At 42.2% G+C, this 18,245-nt stretch overlaps 2 protein-coding genes across 2 annotated transcripts; one reads left to right on the top strand and one right to left on the bottom strand.

Annotated features, from left to right (window-relative positions):
• Window positions 1-1,012: 1,012 nt before the first annotated feature.
• On the top strand, window positions 1,013-10,251 carry LOC306747850 (lactase/phlorizin hydrolase-like; the record flags this gene model as incomplete). The annotated part of the gene is made up of 17 exons (XM_079230950.1): window positions 1,013-1,634; window positions 2,088-2,158; window positions 2,772-2,849; window positions 2,935-3,028; window positions 3,831-3,918; window positions 3,995-4,676; window positions 4,765-5,413; window positions 5,510-7,060; window positions 7,179-7,447; window positions 7,556-7,846; window positions 7,936-8,134; window positions 8,384-8,586; window positions 8,724-8,830; window positions 8,927-9,058; window positions 9,176-9,399; window positions 9,598-9,834; window positions 10,028-10,251. 17 exons carry the CDS (start codon window positions 1,013-1,015, stop codon window positions 10,249-10,251), a joined length of 5,721 nt encoding a protein of 1,906 aa, XP_079087076.1.
• Window positions 10,252-13,185: 2,934 nt separating this feature from the next.
• gjc4b (gap junction protein gamma 4b) lies at window positions 13,186-15,879 on the bottom strand (the record flags this gene model as incomplete). Its single annotated transcript, XM_079230699.1, has 2 exons — window positions 13,186-14,633; window positions 14,739-15,879. 2 exons carry the CDS (start codon window positions 15,877-15,879, stop codon window positions 14,620-14,622), a joined length of 1,155 nt encoding a protein of 384 aa, XP_079086825.1. The 3' UTR covers window positions 13,186-14,619.
• Between the last annotated feature and the right edge of the window lie 2,366 nt (window positions 15,880-18,245).

The following is an 18,245-nucleotide window of genomic DNA, read 5'->3' as shown; positions in this document are numbered from 1 at the left end:
AGGAGAAAATGTGTAGAAAGATCAAGGATGAAATTCCAGAAAAAGATTCAAGCTTGAATGGAGCCAGTGCAAACCCAGAACCCGGGGGGAGTAAACTCACAGATGGCTGATGTAAACTATAGGCCGACGCCACACGTGAAGCACATACGTGATATGATGCACATGAGATAGCAGTGTTGTTTTGACCGTATCTCAGAGTTCCAGTGAAAATATATATTTATTGCTTGTTTATTTCTATATCACTTTTCTTAACAATGCTACAAAGTGCTTCACAACAGCCTCAAAAACATCAGTGCATCATTTGCAACATCCAATTAATTAGTTTAGTCTTTTTCAGAAAAGAAAGGGGACATCAGTGAAAACACATGTACACAATGTAATCAATATCATATTGCAGAATTACATCAAAGTAGATTGATTGTTCCCCTTTCGGTCGACCACAGTGATCTCTGCACAAGCAGCATAACGGCATGAGCATATCACCTTCTGTGCATTTGTGTTATTCAATGAAAATGACATGGAGTCTAGGACATGTTTTTAGATTATTTGTTGAAGCAAAACTTCAAACACTTTTTCCGTTGGATAATTCAAAAACAACATTGCTGATAAGAGTTTATGATGGATACTGTGATCACTGTCACATGCTTGAGTCTAAAACTAAGATAAATATAGCCGGTGTGAAAGATTCCCTTGCATTTACTGTACTTGTGTGGATTACGTTCTCTCTCAGACTCAATCTGAATGCTGTTATAGAAACTTACATTTTCACAAAGCATGTTGTTCAACATATTGCACGGTCCTCAAACATGAGTACAAGAGAGGGATGCATTTATCACTTCACATGTGCGAGTCCAGAGTCTTCCTGACCGTATCACAGTGCTGCAATAAAACACTGTAACCTGCACCACTTGGATGTGATATCCATCTCTTGGATGTGTAATAATGCGAACAGAATTGCTTTATATAGCTTGGCCATCAGTGGATAAGAACAGTCCATCTTTTTCAAGCCAGAATGAAGTACCTATTGTGGGTTGGATTTCTGTCCGTTTTTTGCCTGTACGGTTGCCAAAGCAGTGAGCTGACTGGATCAGAAGACTTCATGCTTGTTGCAGGCCCTCTGGCAAAGCAGCCGGCGGGAAGCTCAGGCAATACGGTGAATGATGCATTTGACTGCAGTCATCCCTTATCTCCAGGCTTTAAACAGAACTTTGAGTACCTCAAGAACAGAGGGGTGACCCACTTCAAAGTGCCGCTGTCATGGGCTCAACTTCTACCTACAGGCCTCCCAAGCCAACCGCAGCAGGCTGTGGTTACCTGTTACCAGACCTTGCTGAGGCAGCTGCTGGAGGTGGGCCTGCAGCCTCTGGTCGTGCTTCATGGATCCACAGTGCCAGACACTCTGAGATCCAGGTATGGAGGCTGGGAGAGCCAGGAGCTGCTAGAGATGTTTCAGCGCTATGCAGAGTTTGCCTTTGAGGAGTTTGGAGCACTGGCACACTCATGGGTGACACTGAGTGACTTGGATGATGTTTGGCATGAAGGGCAGCCTGCGGGTGCTCCCGGTCCTCTGCAAAATATCCTCCAGCTCAACAAGAACATTTACCAGATCTACCATCAACGGTTTCCTGACAAAGGTAATAGAGATGGAGAAGAGAATATACATTTTGATTGATTGATTTAGCTCCTTTTTGCATTGTTCGTCATTTGTTACTATGTGTTGATATGAAACAAGAACAATAATAGTTTTTTGTCCCCCTTAACCATTTCAGATAAGATGTATTCACTAATATATTATGTGTTGTATTGTCTTTTTAATTTGTTTTGAGAAATAACATGTAAAAATAATTACTTTACGACCAACTGATAACCTTAACCCTTTACCCGGTTATTTATGATAGAGATTACATGTGTAGATTACCATGACTATCTCAACAGTCAATCCAGGCGAGATCAATAAAATAATCGAAGCATGCATTTCACTATACAGCTGTGTGTTTGTGCTTTGTTGAAATATCCTCAGTGAAAAAGGGCCTGGTGTTTTTGGAATACATTGTGTTCATAGTGCCTTTGTGCTTCCATGTTCACAGGGAGACGTCTTTCAATCGGACTGAGAGCTGGTGACGCTGCAATTCTTCCACAGATCAAAGGTTCCTCTCCAGTAAGATTAATCTTCTGTTCACTTATAAACATCTTCTTTCTTTACATAATTAACTTTAGGTGCTATTGCTTCTATGCTCCAAATGAAAACCATTTAAGAAAAGTAGATCAATATCATAAAAACTGGTTAGCGATGTTCACCTTAATATTATGTATAATTTGCTGAATTTGAAGCCTACATATTGTCACATCTCCCTGCAAACCTATTATATTAGTTGTTGCATGTATAAAGGGGACGGACTACACCAAAAGACTTTCGACCTCCTTGTAGCTTTCCTATCACGCTTCCTCCATCTAGAAGTTACGGTCTTATCTTCACAAGGTCCTGTTTGTGCTTAATTTTCTGAATTTGTTTCATCATATTCCAATGTGTATAGTAAGCCTTTCAGCTTGTTATCTTCTTATCTTAACTCCTTGACAATTAGTGCCCAAAGATGATGTGTCAGCAACTTGTTTCCCACACCTGTATCTGCACTCTCCACAAATATTCATTGCAAAACAACAAAACCTTTGGTATACACCTATTTTACCAATTGGCCAGTTTGTGTTTTATGCAATGTATTCATTAACATACATACGTGGGATAACAGTGCTGTGTCTCCTATTTTGAACAGATAGATTTCTTGTCAGTGCACATTGAATACAACTGTGCCTCTGCATCAAACTTTGCAAAGGAGCTGAGCATCTTACAGGTAAGAAAACAATAAAAGGTTCTTCTTTTCACATTGCATTTCATATTTTGGATCACACTGCTGCCACATGCATGTTATGTTGTAGGTGTCCAGTGGGGACCTGCCTATCCTGATATATGAGGTGGCTGTTCGTGGTTGTCCTGACAGTCAATACCAGCTTCTTGGCAATTTCCTACAAGGTAAATGTCATTATAGCTTACTTAATCCAGTATTGTTCATATAATTTACGTAGCTTGTGAATTCCAATCAAACTAGGCAGCGCTGTTCAAATATGAATCAATATTCTGTTCTGTTGAAACATAATCTGAACTAATCCTCTGTTTTTACTGACCAAACAGATCAAGACTAGTCTGTTGTAAATTGCAATATAATAAACCTTTATAATACAATAATCACTGGAGTGTTATTCGGAGTGTTATCATATGGGAGTGATACGTGTAAATTATTATTGTTATGGTCCAGTAAACTTTTACAAGGACAATCACATGCGTGGTGGAGCACAGCTGTAGGACTTGCTTTGATATTTATAAGTTAATGCATGAAACACAACACAGTGTGTTTAGGCAAAACATGTTGTTTGAACATTCATTTCTACTGGAACATTTTATTGGTGAAATGAAGAATGTGGAGTTTAAAGCAGATGCCTACATTACATTTGGTATCATGGCCCCCTCAGGATAAAATCACCAACTTTAGTGATTCTTTAACGTTTTAGCTTCAAGTGGAAATATCACTTTGTCCAATACTTAGGTTTCAGACCAAATACCTGCCAAGCACATTGGCAGATATTCTCTACTATGACACAAGACATTCCCCGCAGCCTCAACTGTACTTTGAGTTTAGCTAATTAGCTGTAATATAGCCAAAAGGAATGTATCTTTTTAATTCTGCATATTTTATTACTGTTGATTATAATAGTAACTTTATTCTATACGTATATTGCATATAACTATTAGTAACGTTGTCTTTCATTCATCACAGCCTTATTGAAAAACAATAACCTGAATATTGTGGGATGTGACATGATGGATATGTTGGGTAAGCTGGACATGGAGGACATCCCAACCAGGTAACAGTTTTTCTACTGTACTGACAAAGTTTGTTTCTTGTATGTTTACACTGCTTTATTTCTTTCTTGTTTCCAGCAATCATGGTATTTCAGACTACAAAAGTATGAAAACATTTAAAAACAGTTATCAGAATGTATGGAATAAGTTTGAGACCCAGACCACAACAGAACGAGACCTTTTCCTCAATGAATCCTTCCCCTCAAGCTTCCAATGGGCTACCTCCAGTGAGTCCTTCAAGGTTGAGGGAGGCTGGTTAGAAGGTGGGAAGGGAGAGACCATTTGGGACCGTTTTGGTCATGACGGCCTAGCCTTTGCGAATCAGACAGCTGATCTAGCTTGTGACAGTTACCACAAGGTGGATTATGATGTCTACCTCCTGCGAGGTCTTCATGTCAACACCTACCAGTTTTCCATTTCCTGGGCCCGTATTTTCCCCTCAGGCCACCGAAGAAGCCAGTCAGAGAAAGGGCCTCTCTACTATGACAAGCTGATCAACGCTCTCATTGAGTCTGGCATACAACCTGTTGTCACTCTCTACCACTGGGATCTACCCCAGACACTTCAGGACTATGGTGGATGGACCAATGCTTCCATTGTTGAAGCCTTCAAGGACTATGCAGACTTCTGCTTCTCCAGGTTTGGAGACAGGGTCAAGACCTGGAACACATTCAGTAGCCCCTGGGTGGTGAGCCATGCTGGGTATGGCACTGGTGAGCATCCCCCTGGAGTAAAAGACTACGTGGTTGCCTCTTATCAGGTGAGGGCAATGGTCTAACGATAATGTAAATATTCAGTTTCATTGTCATTCTTTTACATTTACATCACTATTTAATTTGCCTATGCAGGCCACTCACAATATGCTCAAGTCTCATGCTGAGGCCTGGCATGTCTACAGTGACAAGTACAGGAAGGCACAAGGAGGGAAAGTGGGCATTGCATTAAACTCTGATTGGGCTGAGCCAATGGATCCCTCCAGACCTGAAGACATAGAAGCTGCAGATCGCTACCTGCAGTTCATGCTGGGCTGGTTTGCACATCCTATATTTGTAAATGGAGATTATCCTCCAACACTCAAGACTCAGATTGAACAGAAAATAAATGAGTGTCCTCTCTCTGAGCCTGCAAGACTTCCAGTTTTCACTGCTGAAGAGAGCCAGAGGATAAGTGGAACAGCTGACTTCTTGGGCTTAAACCACTATACTTCTCGGCTGGTCAACAACAGTGTTGGTGGCTGCACCCCCGGTCCTCAGGGGGTGGGAGACTTCCAGGCCCATGTGGACCCGTCATGGTCTTCTACAGCTTCTGACTGGATCTATTCTACACCTTGGGGTCTCAGAAGGCTTCTCAACTACATTTCCACAGAATACTTGAACATTACCAAAGTGCCTATCCACATAACAGGGAATGGTATGCCTACTGAGTACAGTGGGGAGACTCTCAATGACATTAGTAGAATAAAGTATATGAAGAGTTACATCAATGAGGCCCTGAAAGGTAAGTGTCTGGGATTTCTCTGATAGGAAACCTCATTTTATAAAGTGTTGAAATATTGTCAGCTTTAATGTGCTGTTGTGTGTATCCATTTTCTAGCAATATACATAGATGGAGTGGATGTGCAGCAATTCACAGTGCAGGCCCTCATGGATGGATTTGAGGGAAAACAAGGCTACAGCCAAAGATTTGGTCTTCACTATGTCAACTTTGAAGATGCAGGCAGACCAAGATCCCCAAAGCAATCTGCATATTTCTACTCTCAGCTTATCAAGCACAATGGATTTGGATTACATAAAGGGCATACTTTTAAAGGATCAGAGATGCAAAACATCCGCCTTCCAGCAGCTTTAACACCCTCTGATGTTCCGTCTAAATCCAAGGTTGTCTGGGAGAAATTTTCAAACCAGTCAAATTTTCAGAGAAAAATCTACCACTATGGCACGTTCCCACAAGGCTTCAGTTGGGGAGTATCATCTTCAGCTTACCAGATTGAAGGCGGCTGGAATGCTGATGGGAAAGGGCCCAGCATCTGGGATACATTCACCCAAAAACCTAACAGTATTCCTGCAAATGCCAATGGAGATGTGGCCTGTGACAGCTACCACAGACTTGAAGAAGACTTCTACATGCTGCGAGCTCTCAGGGTGAAGTCATACAGATTCTCTTTGTCCTGGTCCAGGATCTTTCCTGATGGTCGCCTTACCTCCCTGAACCAGAAAGGTGTTGACTACTACAATAGACTAATTGATGGCCTAATAGCAAATAATATCACTCCCATGGTGACTCTCTATCACTGGGACCTTCCTCAAGCTTTGCAAAACCTTAGTGGCTGGGAAAATGTAGAGATGATTAACATTTTTAATGACTTTTGTGACTTCTGCTTTTCCACCTTTGGAGACAGAGTAAAATTTTGGATGACTTTCAATCAGCCTCACACAATTGCGTGGTCAGGATATGGACTCGGACAGATTCCACCAAATGTTAAGAATCCAGGAATTGCCCCTTACAGAGTTGCACACAACCTCATAAAGGCACACGCCACGGCTTACCACACATATGACGATAAGTATCGCAAATCCCAAAGTGGTCTCGTATCCATAGCCCTCAATGCTGATTGGATTGAACCCAAAGATGTCAATGTTCCCCGTGAAGTGGTGGCCGCTGACCGCGCCCTGCAGTTCCAACTAGGTTGGTTTGCACACCCCATCTTCAAGAATGGCGACTATCCAGATGCAATGAAGTGGCAAGTTGGAAACAAAAGTGAACTCCAAGGTCTTTCAGAGACAAGACTACCTTCCTTCACTGAAGAAGAGAAGAGCTTCATCAAAGGAACTGCTGACATGTTCTGTGTAAATCATTACACTACAAAGATAGTAAGCCATGCTACTGTGAGGCTTTCCCCTCAATCCTATGAATATGACCGGGACTTGTCAGAAGAAGACGAAGTTGATTCTCCAACTACTGCCATCAGTAACCAGAGAGCTGTAGCATGGGGCTTGAGAAGACTCCTCAACTGGATCAAAGAGGAGTACGGAGATCCGGAGATTTACATTACTGAGAATGGAGTCGCTACAGAATCAAAGACAACCTGGGATGACTCTGCCAGAGTATTTTATTACAAGACATACATTGATGAGGCTCTGAAAGGTACACTGATATAAATATATTTGTAAAGATAAATAACAACATTATATGATTATAATGATTATAATGTTTAGATTTTTAGTCTTGATGATTTCTTTTTGTGTGTATGTTTTAATAACAGCCTATGACTTTGATGGTGTGAAGGTGAAAGGATACATAGCAACATCGGTCATGGATTCTTTTGAGTGGCTCAATGGCTACAAAGTAGGATTTGGGCTTCACCATGTGGACTTCACTAACCCGAACCGGCCGAGGACACCTAAGTACTCAGCCCATTTCTACTACCAAGTTATAAAGGACAATGGTTTCCCTACACCAGATGATGAGAAGCTTATTCATGGACATTTCCGCAAAGATTTTATTTGGAGTACTGCAACGGCATCATATCAGGTAACTTTTTGATGAATCAATCATTAATGCTGGATCAGAGATTTGCACATTTATTCCTTACGCTGTTCTTTCCTAATGAAATCTCTGTTTTGCATTTCTTTTCTCCAGATTGAAGGGGGATGGAGAGCGGATGGAAAAGGCCTCAGCATCTGGGACAAGTTTGCTCACACTCCTCTCCGAGTGTTCAATGATGACAATGGCGATATAGCCTGCAACAGTTACAACAAAGTAGATGAGGATGTGGCTATATTGAAGCAACTTAAGGTGACCCATTATCGTTTCTCCATATCCTGGCCGCGGGTGCTTCCTGATGGTACCACAAAGCACATCAATGAGGCTGGGCTAAACTATTACCACAGACTGGTGGATGCACTGCTCGCTGCAAACATTCAACCTCATGTATGTGTAATGCTTTCTTCTCAGGAAATTACGCACTTGCAATGGAAAGTTGGTTAATTTGGTAAACATTGCTTTCCCTTTGTTGTCAGATTACTCTCTACCACTGGGACCTTCCACAAGTTCTGCAGGACATTGGGGGCTGGGAGAATGAGACTATTATTGTCAAATTCAAGGATTACGCTGACCTCATCTTTAGCCGTCTTGGCCACAAAGTGAAATTTTGGATCACCATTAATGAGCCATACAATATAGCCAATGTGGGCCATGGCTATGGGGCGGCTGCCCCAGGTATGCTTTTTACGTAATGCTCTTTATCTCACACAAACTCATATCACTGTATGCTCACTTTGATTGGTATGAAATACAGGTTAAAAAATGAGAATTTATTAAAACAGTATTGCATGGTCATGGATTGTTTTATAACTGTTTTTTCTTGAAAGCAATTTTTTGTTTTGACGATTCTAAACCACAATGACAAGAAGCATATAGCTTAAGAAACTAGAAAATATGTCTGTTGCTCCTTGTGTATCTGTCCAGGGATCAGTTTCCGACCAGGCACTCTGCCTTACATTGTGGGTCACAACCTGCTTAAAGCACACGCTGAGGCCTGGCATCTCTACAATGACACGTACCGGGCCCAACAGAAAGGAATTATCTCCATCACCATCAACTCTGACTGGTCAGAGCCCAGAAATCCCTATAAGCAGGAGGACATTGACGCTGCAAGACGTGTGGTGCAGGTACTTAAAAGAACAAAAAAGGAAATACTTACTGTTGTTGCCGTTTGCAGATTCTTCTTTAGCATACTCATTCCGTTCACATTTTGCAATAGACTTGTAAGCTGCAGTTCAGGTCTGTTGTGTGTCTCCTTGTGCAGTTCTACATTGGCTGGTTTGCCCATCCTGTATTTAACGGAGACTACAGCAACGTGATGAAGACAATCATTCGAGGGCGAAGCCTAGCTGCTGGTCTGCTAAAATCTCGGTATATAAAAACAACATTAAAGCAAGAAAGAGAACTAATGGAAATTTGTTTTACATTTTCCAGGTAAATTTAATTAATTTTATTCAATCTCACCAGGCTGCCTGAGTTCACTCCTGAGGAGATTAAGAGGATTAAGGGAACCTATGATTATTTTGGGTTCAACCATTACACCACTGTCCTGGCGTTCCCTGTGAAATACGGAAACCTTCAGCACTATGATGCCGATAGGTAAGCAAGTACAAACATACCTACAGGAACCAAGTGGGAGCAGCAAGTCACACCTGCTGAAGATGTATACCTTCATTTTTGTAAAATTAAACCATTTCACTGATTTGATCTTCTCAGAGGTGCAGGAACGATTGCTGATCGTACCTGGCTGGATTCAGGCTCATCTTGGCTGAAGATCTCACCGTTTGGATTCCGCAGGATATTGAACTTCATTAAGGAGGAGTATGGAAATCCACCTATTATCATCACAGAAAATGGCATATCAGAGCGAGGGCCGATTGACCTAAACGATATTCATAGGAGCTACTACTATGAAAAGTACATCAACCAGTTGCTGAAAGGTATCAAACCACATCTCGCATCATATATTTTAATATTGACAATATATAATATGTAAAGTATCTCTGTGAAATGATTTAAGTGCAATGGATCATAGCAATCTTACTGTTTCACAGAATATTTTCATGTTCAAACCAAGATACTGAATAAGAATCTTGAGTGTATTTGCAATCCTGACGGTGTTCATTTTCTCCTCTTAGCTTACTTGCTAGATAACGTGGATATCCGGGGTTACACATCGTGGTCCCTGATGGACAACCTAGAGTGGGCCACTGGCTTTTCCGAACGATTTGGCCATTTCTACGTCAACCACTCTGACCCTAAATTGCCTCGAGTGGCCAAGACTTCTGCTAAACTCTACTCCACCATCATCAACTGCAACGGATTCCCAGATCCCGCCTTGGGACCCCATGAGTGCTTGAACACCGTGCCCGAAGGTAAATTGATGCATTTATGCAACCAGTACCTTTAAAGTTCAATTCAAATGTAATTTGTGCAAAAACACAAGTAAAAGAATGCAAGAGGTTGTGGTTGTATGAGTGTTATGTGCTGGACTGTTTCTTAGTCTCAACTTCAAGTATCAACTTCCTTTACAGTCAATATTAATATATATGTGTGTCTTTTCTACAGCAACGAGCGCGCCCATCAGGCCCACTCCCTCTAGCGACACTGTGAGCTTCCTGGGGATGAAGCTCTCCACCAATGACGCTGAGACCGGATTTACCACCACATTTGCTCTGCTGATCGTTGCGGCGTTTGGAGCTGTTTGTACATCTTTATTTTTATTGAAGGCAAAAAAACATTCCAAGGAAAACAATTATATGGAATCTATGAAAATGGTACGGAAATTCTGATTGCAAAAAGAGTTGAAATGCCGTAACCTGTCTGTATATTGTTGTGAGCACCATTTCATAAAATGGCATGCATGCTAATGAAGTTGTAGAGTACATTTTTTTAAGCCATTGCAAATCTTTATTCTTCTCCCCTAGCGCCTGATTCAACAGATTTTTATTTCTCATTCATTCAGTTATATCTTCAATATGTTTATGCTGGTCTCATGTTTGAGATTATGGTTAAAAGAATAAACAAGTTGCTCATGATCCATGTTTTTTACTGCTAGAACTAGTAGACGTACTATGGAATGTGAACCACACTGAATCACGCAAGATCTGCCCTTCGCTTGAGGCAGCACTCATACCAAAAAAAGCAAAAACTCTAAGAAGTCATTGACAGCAGCAGGTCCACGCTCGGACCAACGAGACAGCCCTCTACTTGGATCAAGTACATGATAGGTATTGATTGCACCTGCATTGTGAAAGAAGATATCGCAACATGCATGAAATACATGATTGTGATTCGCAGAAGTCAGACATCTGTTCTGTTCCTCAATAAAGCATAATAAATCATTTGATTGAGAAAAAGTCAACTTTGGACTAAACATTTGGGAGCAGCAAACAAAATCCGATGGTCTTGTTGAGTCCCCAGAAGATGTAGTTAGAAACTGTGGAGGTCTGCTGATGCCACTAGATAGAATGCAGGTGTACATTCATCCTGCTTGGTTTCTGAGGAGATTCAGATCCTCTCAATCTCTAACCCCCCAATGAGGAAAACGCTATTATATTGTCCAACTAAAGTAATATTGTGTCATTGCACTTATAAATGCTACAGTTCATGTTTGATGCCACGATGAGGGTTGCTGATTATCCGGCAAACTGGAGGGTTCAATTTAGTCACAGGTCACAGACAACGAAACCAAACTAAAATCATAAAAACGATGTATTGTCTAAATCCCACTGCATTTTTAATGTTGGCTATTATATTTGACATTGATGCTGCAGTCAAATTAGTGATTTATTGTAGCGCTATATGTGACGTATATTTTATATATAAGTCAATCCTGGTTTGAAGCGTTCCCACATATTCATGAGTTCTAAGAAGATGAACACAGTGGACAGGTTGTAAACGCTTCAGAGAGGAGAGAGGAGCGCACTGAGGCCTTCAACACATTCACACACCACATGTCAACACGGATTCATTTCAATTCATTTCAAAGGCATAGCCTGCTACCATGCTATGCAAACCAGTGAATCAATGAATTTTATTCAGCATTGCTTTGAGTTTGAAAGATAAACATCAAATGTAGTAAAACTACAGCCATGCTGGTGGTGAAGGTATCATATTGTGAAAAAACATTGGAAGAATACGAAGCACTTGATAAAAAAACATTGCTATTTAAAGAAATATATAAAGTAGTGATGCGGTTTGGCCTGAAGGTGGCACCAGAGGAACACAAATGTTAAGAAACCCAAAGGTTAACCTTTAAAAGGTGCCAACATTTCAAATGTGATTACATTGTGTGCAAAGAGAAAGGAGGTATATTTCAGAATAAGTTAGGATGCCCAATGCTTCCTCCTGCATGTAAAAGGCCCTCAGCCGTCTTCAGGTGATCAAATACAGCAAGACTTTGTACCCTCCTACACACCGATGTTTAACCGATCTGAGTCCCACAAAATCCTTCAGGTTTAGTGACATGTTTACATACAGCAGCGTGTTTCACCTGAATAAAGTATACTATATATATATACATTATATTCTATTGGGACTATTGGTGCTCTATTACTAAAATGTCAGACTGTGCATATAAAGTAACCATTGATGGAGAAATGTACCAAAGTCAACAGAAAACACCAACTAGATTAATACAAATTATATAAATACCAGTGAATCTGAGACATGCACATTCTTTTGGGTAATTTGCTGTTAAAAATGTGGCGAGCACCACTGTCATTAAAGGGATATTTAATTGTCTTGATTACCACAGTGGTTTAATTTTGACTCAACAGTGCCACATGCATGAAATATGGTAAAATCTTAACAGTATCATCACCAAACCTGCAGGATATGTCCACAAGAGTACCCTGAAACATACCCTGAGAGTTCTTTTAAATCGACCACTAACGGTGATGATGAATAGAAATTTAAAAAAAAATGCACAGAGCAGACCATGAATCAGAAAGTTTGTGCAATCATTGCAAAACTATTTTGAAGTGGCTCAATAGTTGGGACATAAACTCATTGGTTTATGGTTACACATGTTTATGGCCACACATGTGCACAGGCCTGTTGCTAATTTGACCAAAAACCAATGAGTTTATGTTCAAACATCAGCAGACTAGCTGGAACTTTTTTAATTAACCGGTTGAAACTTGTCCCCAAAATGTCAAGTAACATGACCGTCTGCAGGCGTTGAGATGATGACGAGACATTTGCTCAGCTTTGTGATGCGCGAAACCCACACCTGCCTTCTGAACTGCTGCTTGCGATGATGTTTATGTATTTGTATTCTGCTTTATAATGGGTTTGCATAAGTATTTCTGTGCCTCAGTAGATCCCTACAGATAAATGGTAAACTTGGACTGTGATGAAGTATACACTACATATGTTGACTGGAATTCCACTGGGATTGTAGTTTATCCAAAACCAATAACCAGTAACATATATACTGATATTTACACATCTGAAAATCTCACGTGTACCTTTTATTATAACACCAAAATTATTAAAATAACCCTAGTGGTTGCAGAGATGCACCCTTTTTAGTTTGGGTATGCAATTCGAGCGGAGGCCTAAACATAGGTTGGTTTTTAAAAGGATAATTATTTACACACTTTGTGTGTTTGTCCAGACTTAAAGCGACACTCGCCTGACGTCATCTTTTTAGCAATTTAAACTATTTCAAGTTAACAATAGCAGACTGAAACATTACGACCACACTACAACTGTTTTGTTGGAAAAATTTATTTGAAAAACTAACCACAAAGTACTATCGATACAAAACGTGTAAAAAAAGTACAAAAATCATTGTTCAAAAATTACTTGAGATGACAGTATATGAGTTGGCACTAATTGGCACTGTGGGTACGATTCAGAATACAAAAAGATGGCATCTTATAGCGCGTTCAAGGCATTGAATTCACATTGAGATGATTACAACCTTCATTGAGACTTTGGAACAGCGATGACTCTCGTCCCAAAAAGAAAAACATGAACACAACAGTATTTTTCCCTTCTTTAACTTCAAATACAATTAAATCCACGTCTGTTCGGAAAAGGGAATGTTTGCTGGACAGAGACGATGTGTAAATAATAATAAGCTGCAGGTTATCGATCTTTCTTTTGGAAAAAGAAACTCTTGCAGTCAACCATTTTCAGAACGCGCCCACCGGTCTGCAGACGGGTTTGAGGGAACTAAGACAGCAGTGAATGTCCTTCGTTTTAAAAGTTTTCATCTCTGCCACAGTGACAAGAACCTCTTGTCGGTACCACAATACTCACTAATACAAAAATAAAAAGAACAGTATCAAATACATGTTTAAACGAAACGAGACAATATCAAGAATTACATGTTTTTTCAAGCATTACCCAGGTTTGTTTGTTCCTTTGGACAGAGCCCTCCCTCCCCCCCCCCTCCACGTGTGTTCCAGTTACCATCGAAGCGCCAGGCTTGGGAATGTCGACTGGTGCGGTTCCAACATTGTCAAAACAATTGGAAAAATATATATATTTGATACACACTTGAGAGAAACCTTTGTATGAATATTACCTCTTCAAAATGTCTTCATCAGCATGACAATTGTTCCAGTACCTTTCTGTCACGAGTGGTGCCTTGTCCGCTCACCTTTTGTTTTTGTTTGTTTTAGCATCTCACTCACTGTTTCACTTCCGAGGACTACAGTTTAAACATTTTTTTTTGCACTACAACTGGCTTGGCCATACCATAACAAAATGCCATAAAACGAGTTCCAGTTTAAGTCAAAGGCAAACTTGAGATGCATTCACTGTGGACTTCCAACTGAGGACAAACGCTTAAAAGAAAAAGAAAACTAATAGCTCTAAAGTCTCATAATAAAAATATATAAACAAATAGCTGCCCTGAGGGAGAAGTACATGTTCACCGGAAACCGTTTCTCGCTGCACGACGGTAGTTTGTAAGCACTTTGGATCTTCAGACAAGCGTCTCAAGTATTGCTGGGTCCGAGGCGGCCGCTCCCCTCCTCTTCTGACTCGCTGCCCGACCGCGGCTGGTCGTAACACTGGAAGGCTTGGGCTGACTTCATCCGCCTCAAGCAAATGTAGTGTCACACGCACATTGATTCCCTTACGTCCTCTCGCTGATCCCGATGTGAATTCAAGTCTACAGTGTCAGCTGGGCTCGTGAGAACCTATGCACGGAGACCTGTGTACAGAGAGACGGGGTCAGTAAAGCATGTTGCATTGATCCACAAAGTGAAAAGAGAGAAAAATCAAAAGTACGAACTTATTAAAAACTCAGAAGCCTCACCTTTCTCACATGTACTGCTCTGCTTCTCCTGGGCAAAGTTCAGTCTGTTCTGCTCAACCGCGGTGCCGTTGGACTCGGGGCTGCTGCTGCGCGACGGGCTGCTCTCCTCGTTCTGATAAGCCATGTCCAGATGCTGCTGGGCCAGTTTCAGGTGTCTCCGCAGCCTCTCCAGCTCCCGCGACGACGCCTCGTCGCCAAACGACTCGCGGCCCGAGTCGGCCAGGTTGTCCCGGAAGCCCATTTTCCCCGACGGGTCCTTCTTCAGAGCCGTGTGGTAGCCCGGAGGTGCCGACGGCTGCCGGCAGATGGAGGACCTCTGGCTGGACGGGGCCGTGTGCCGGGGGGTGGGAGGCCGAGCCCGCGGCACGCAGAAGCAGTCCCGGATGCCGCTGACGCCGAGGTGAAGGATCTCCAGCAAGGTGAAGAGCAGGCAGAGGGCGCTGACGCCGTACATGATGAGCAGGAAGATGGTTTTCTCCGTGGGGCGGGAGACAAAGCAGTCCACCGTGTGCGGGCAGGGCGAGCGCGTGCACACGTACGACGGCACCACCTCCAGCCCGTAAAGGACGTACTGTCCGAACAGGAACGAGCCCTCGAAAATGGCGCGCGACAGCAGCTGAAACACGTAGACCTTCATCAGGCCGTCGCGCTTGATGCGCCGCCGCCCGTCGTGCTTTTTGCTCGGCTTCTCCACCACTTCCTTTTCCTTCTCCGGCTCGATCTCCTCCAAGATCATAGGGTCCTCCTCCCCGTTATCCTCCGCCTCCTCGTAGTCCCGGTTGGTGCCGCGGCTCACTATCGGCATCCGCTTCCGGGGCTGGTAGTCGCCGTCATCCATGCGGGCGATCTTGTGCATGGCGAAGCCGAGGTACATGATGGTGGGGGTGGTGATCATAATCACCTGGAAGACCCAGAAGCGGATGTGCGATAGCGGCGCGAACGCGTCGTAGCACACGTTCTCACAACCGGGCTGCTGCGTGTTACACACAAATTTGCTCTGTTCATCGTAGTAGATGGACTCGCCCCCGACGGCGGTCAGCACGATGCGGAAGACGATGAGGAGGGTGAGCCAGATTTTGCCCACGAAGGTGGAGTGGTTGGAAATCTCGTCCAGCAGACGAGTGAGGAAGCTCCAGCTCATTTTGCCTCTTGAACGGTAGCGAACCTCTCAGACCTGTGCAGAAAAGATATAAGGAAATTAAAATCAGATGAAATGAAAAAGAAAATAAACTGGCAACTGGCGGTAAGAGAGCATGTGAAAGGTAATATTTACTTGAAAATATTTGACGGGAAAACAAATCAATCTGCCCGAGTCGCATGAAGGACAGCAACTCAAAGATAACGCGAATCAAAATTATACAGCCATTGACATACTAGTTTTTATAAAAGAAGAAAACTAATCAGTTTATTTGATAATTTTTTGTATTATTATATTTGATCAATGTGCTAATTTTGGCTCAGATTCAGCCCCATGAACTCCGTAGTCTTGGTTCATATCCCATGCCGGTGTGAACGCACCCGAGACACAGAGGTCCGGTCCCTCGGCCCACTCAGGAAGTGGTTTGAGCCGCATGTGGCCACATTCTTTTAGCAATGTGACCTGGCCCACATTGTATGTGTGTGTGTGTGTGTGTGTGTGTGTGTGTCTCGCAAAAGAAATAGAAAACAGCTTGTGTAGCCAAGAGTTACGTTGAACCTATACTTTATGAATACTATAAAATAAATCACACTCATTTCCACTTTGTCAACAGCTTCACGCCTTCTGCTGACCTGATCCAATCACAAGTGGTTACTCAAGACATTCCAATGCCAGGTGTGAACGGGACCCATCGACTCCATGTGTTTGCAACAGATCCCACAAGGGAGCGCTGTTGTGCCACTACAAAGTTGAGCCATCACAAGCTAAGGGGCAAACATCCCAGACGGCTGTGTAAGAAGACTCTAGTGAGGTCATGTAGACGCGGTGTTTGGGGGCGTTATCCCACTGGAGAACTAAAATGAAAAAGTATATGAGCTCTGGTGTTCAGAGACAAAAGCCCTGAAGTTTAACTACACGTGTGAAGTGGCTCGTCATGGTGAGACTAAAAGATTGCCAAAATAGCGTAATGAGCTGACGGTAAAAAAACAAGAAAGAGCCCATGAGGAGTTCCTGTGGTTTGGTTTCACACCATCTATGACCAACCTCATAAACAACTTCTTCTGAGTAATTAACCGCTGCCGTAAACTGCCAGACTCCTCTTCGCCAGAGTGTTTGTGATTCAGACCATTATAACCCTTCATGTCTCACCTCTAGGCTTCTGCCCCATTTCACAACTCGAGTTGTCTTTTAGAGCTACACGGCGCCACAGACCACCAAACTATCTCCCTTCAGGCCTGCTTAGAAGGACCTTGTTGGCTACTCTGAAGCGGGGTTAAAAGGTTATCAGAAGTGGGTGAAATCACATCTTGGAATCTGCATCGTCGCTCCATTGAAACTCTGCAGTGGCCAAACTCAGATTACCACAAGATAAAGCCGGTACGAAGTAGCCAATGGCAAATTTGGGAATTCCAAACCTAAAGTAGCAATGCTTTATCTCTTGGCTATGATCCAAATAGACTCCACAGACACACAACGCTTAAGGGCTATGGGGAAGCTATGTGATGACACGGACTGTCAAATCTCAAGAATGATGAAACATAATTCTTGAGATTGTATTGCAAGCCAGAATATGAATAATTTACACGGTTTGTACAGAAACAAAATTAGCTGAATCTAAATAAGACACGCTGATGGGATAATAGATTTGATCACCTAAAAGTACTAATTGATTCCAATAAACGGTTCAAGAACATGTCCTCACCTCCATCAGCAACTACACTATGACCCGTTCTTGTCTTTCCTGTTTCAAGCCCAGCTACTTCATCAAGGTTGCTAAATGCGACAAAGTTAATCTAAAGAACAAACAAATACAGTCTGTGTAAATATGACGGACACCTTCATGAAGTTACAGAAACTTATTTTCAAACCTCAACGCATCAACATGACTAGCAACCCTCGTCTCTCACTTCCAGAGCAACAGCGTAAGATCTACAGTATCCCCGTTCAGTATAATTCAGACCAACAATTCCTTATCGCTCTACACTTCTCCGCTTAATTCCTCATCCAAATGAATGTGAACGAAGAACTGATCAGACTGTACGCTCCCAAATCTGCAATTCACTTTCAAGTTGTCAATCAAAAATACAAAAAAAAGGCAAAGAAACCATGAACTTTGTTCAAGAAACCCACAAAAAATTAAGTATATCATCACTGAAACGCCTCCACAGATACATCACCTCCAAGCGCTCCAGTAGAGATCCAAAGAGCTCTTTGTATCGACGACTCCCAGGTGTGAATGGGAGTGCTGTGTGAAGCTAGGGAGGAAACCGTCCTTGGAAAAACAACGACTTAGAATAAAGTTTCCATTGTGTGGACACTAAGATTAACATGATGCATGGTCCACTTCAAGTTAACTCACTTTTGCGATA

The sequence above is a fragment of the Taurulus bubalis genome (genome assembly GCF_910589615.1).
Source record: "Taurulus bubalis genome assembly, chromosome: 15".
Taxonomy (NCBI): domain Eukaryota; kingdom Metazoa; phylum Chordata; class Actinopteri; order Perciformes; family Cottidae; genus Taurulus; species Taurulus bubalis.
Note: the sequence above shows the minus strand (reverse complement) of the source record. Positions and strands in the feature narration are given on the sequence as shown.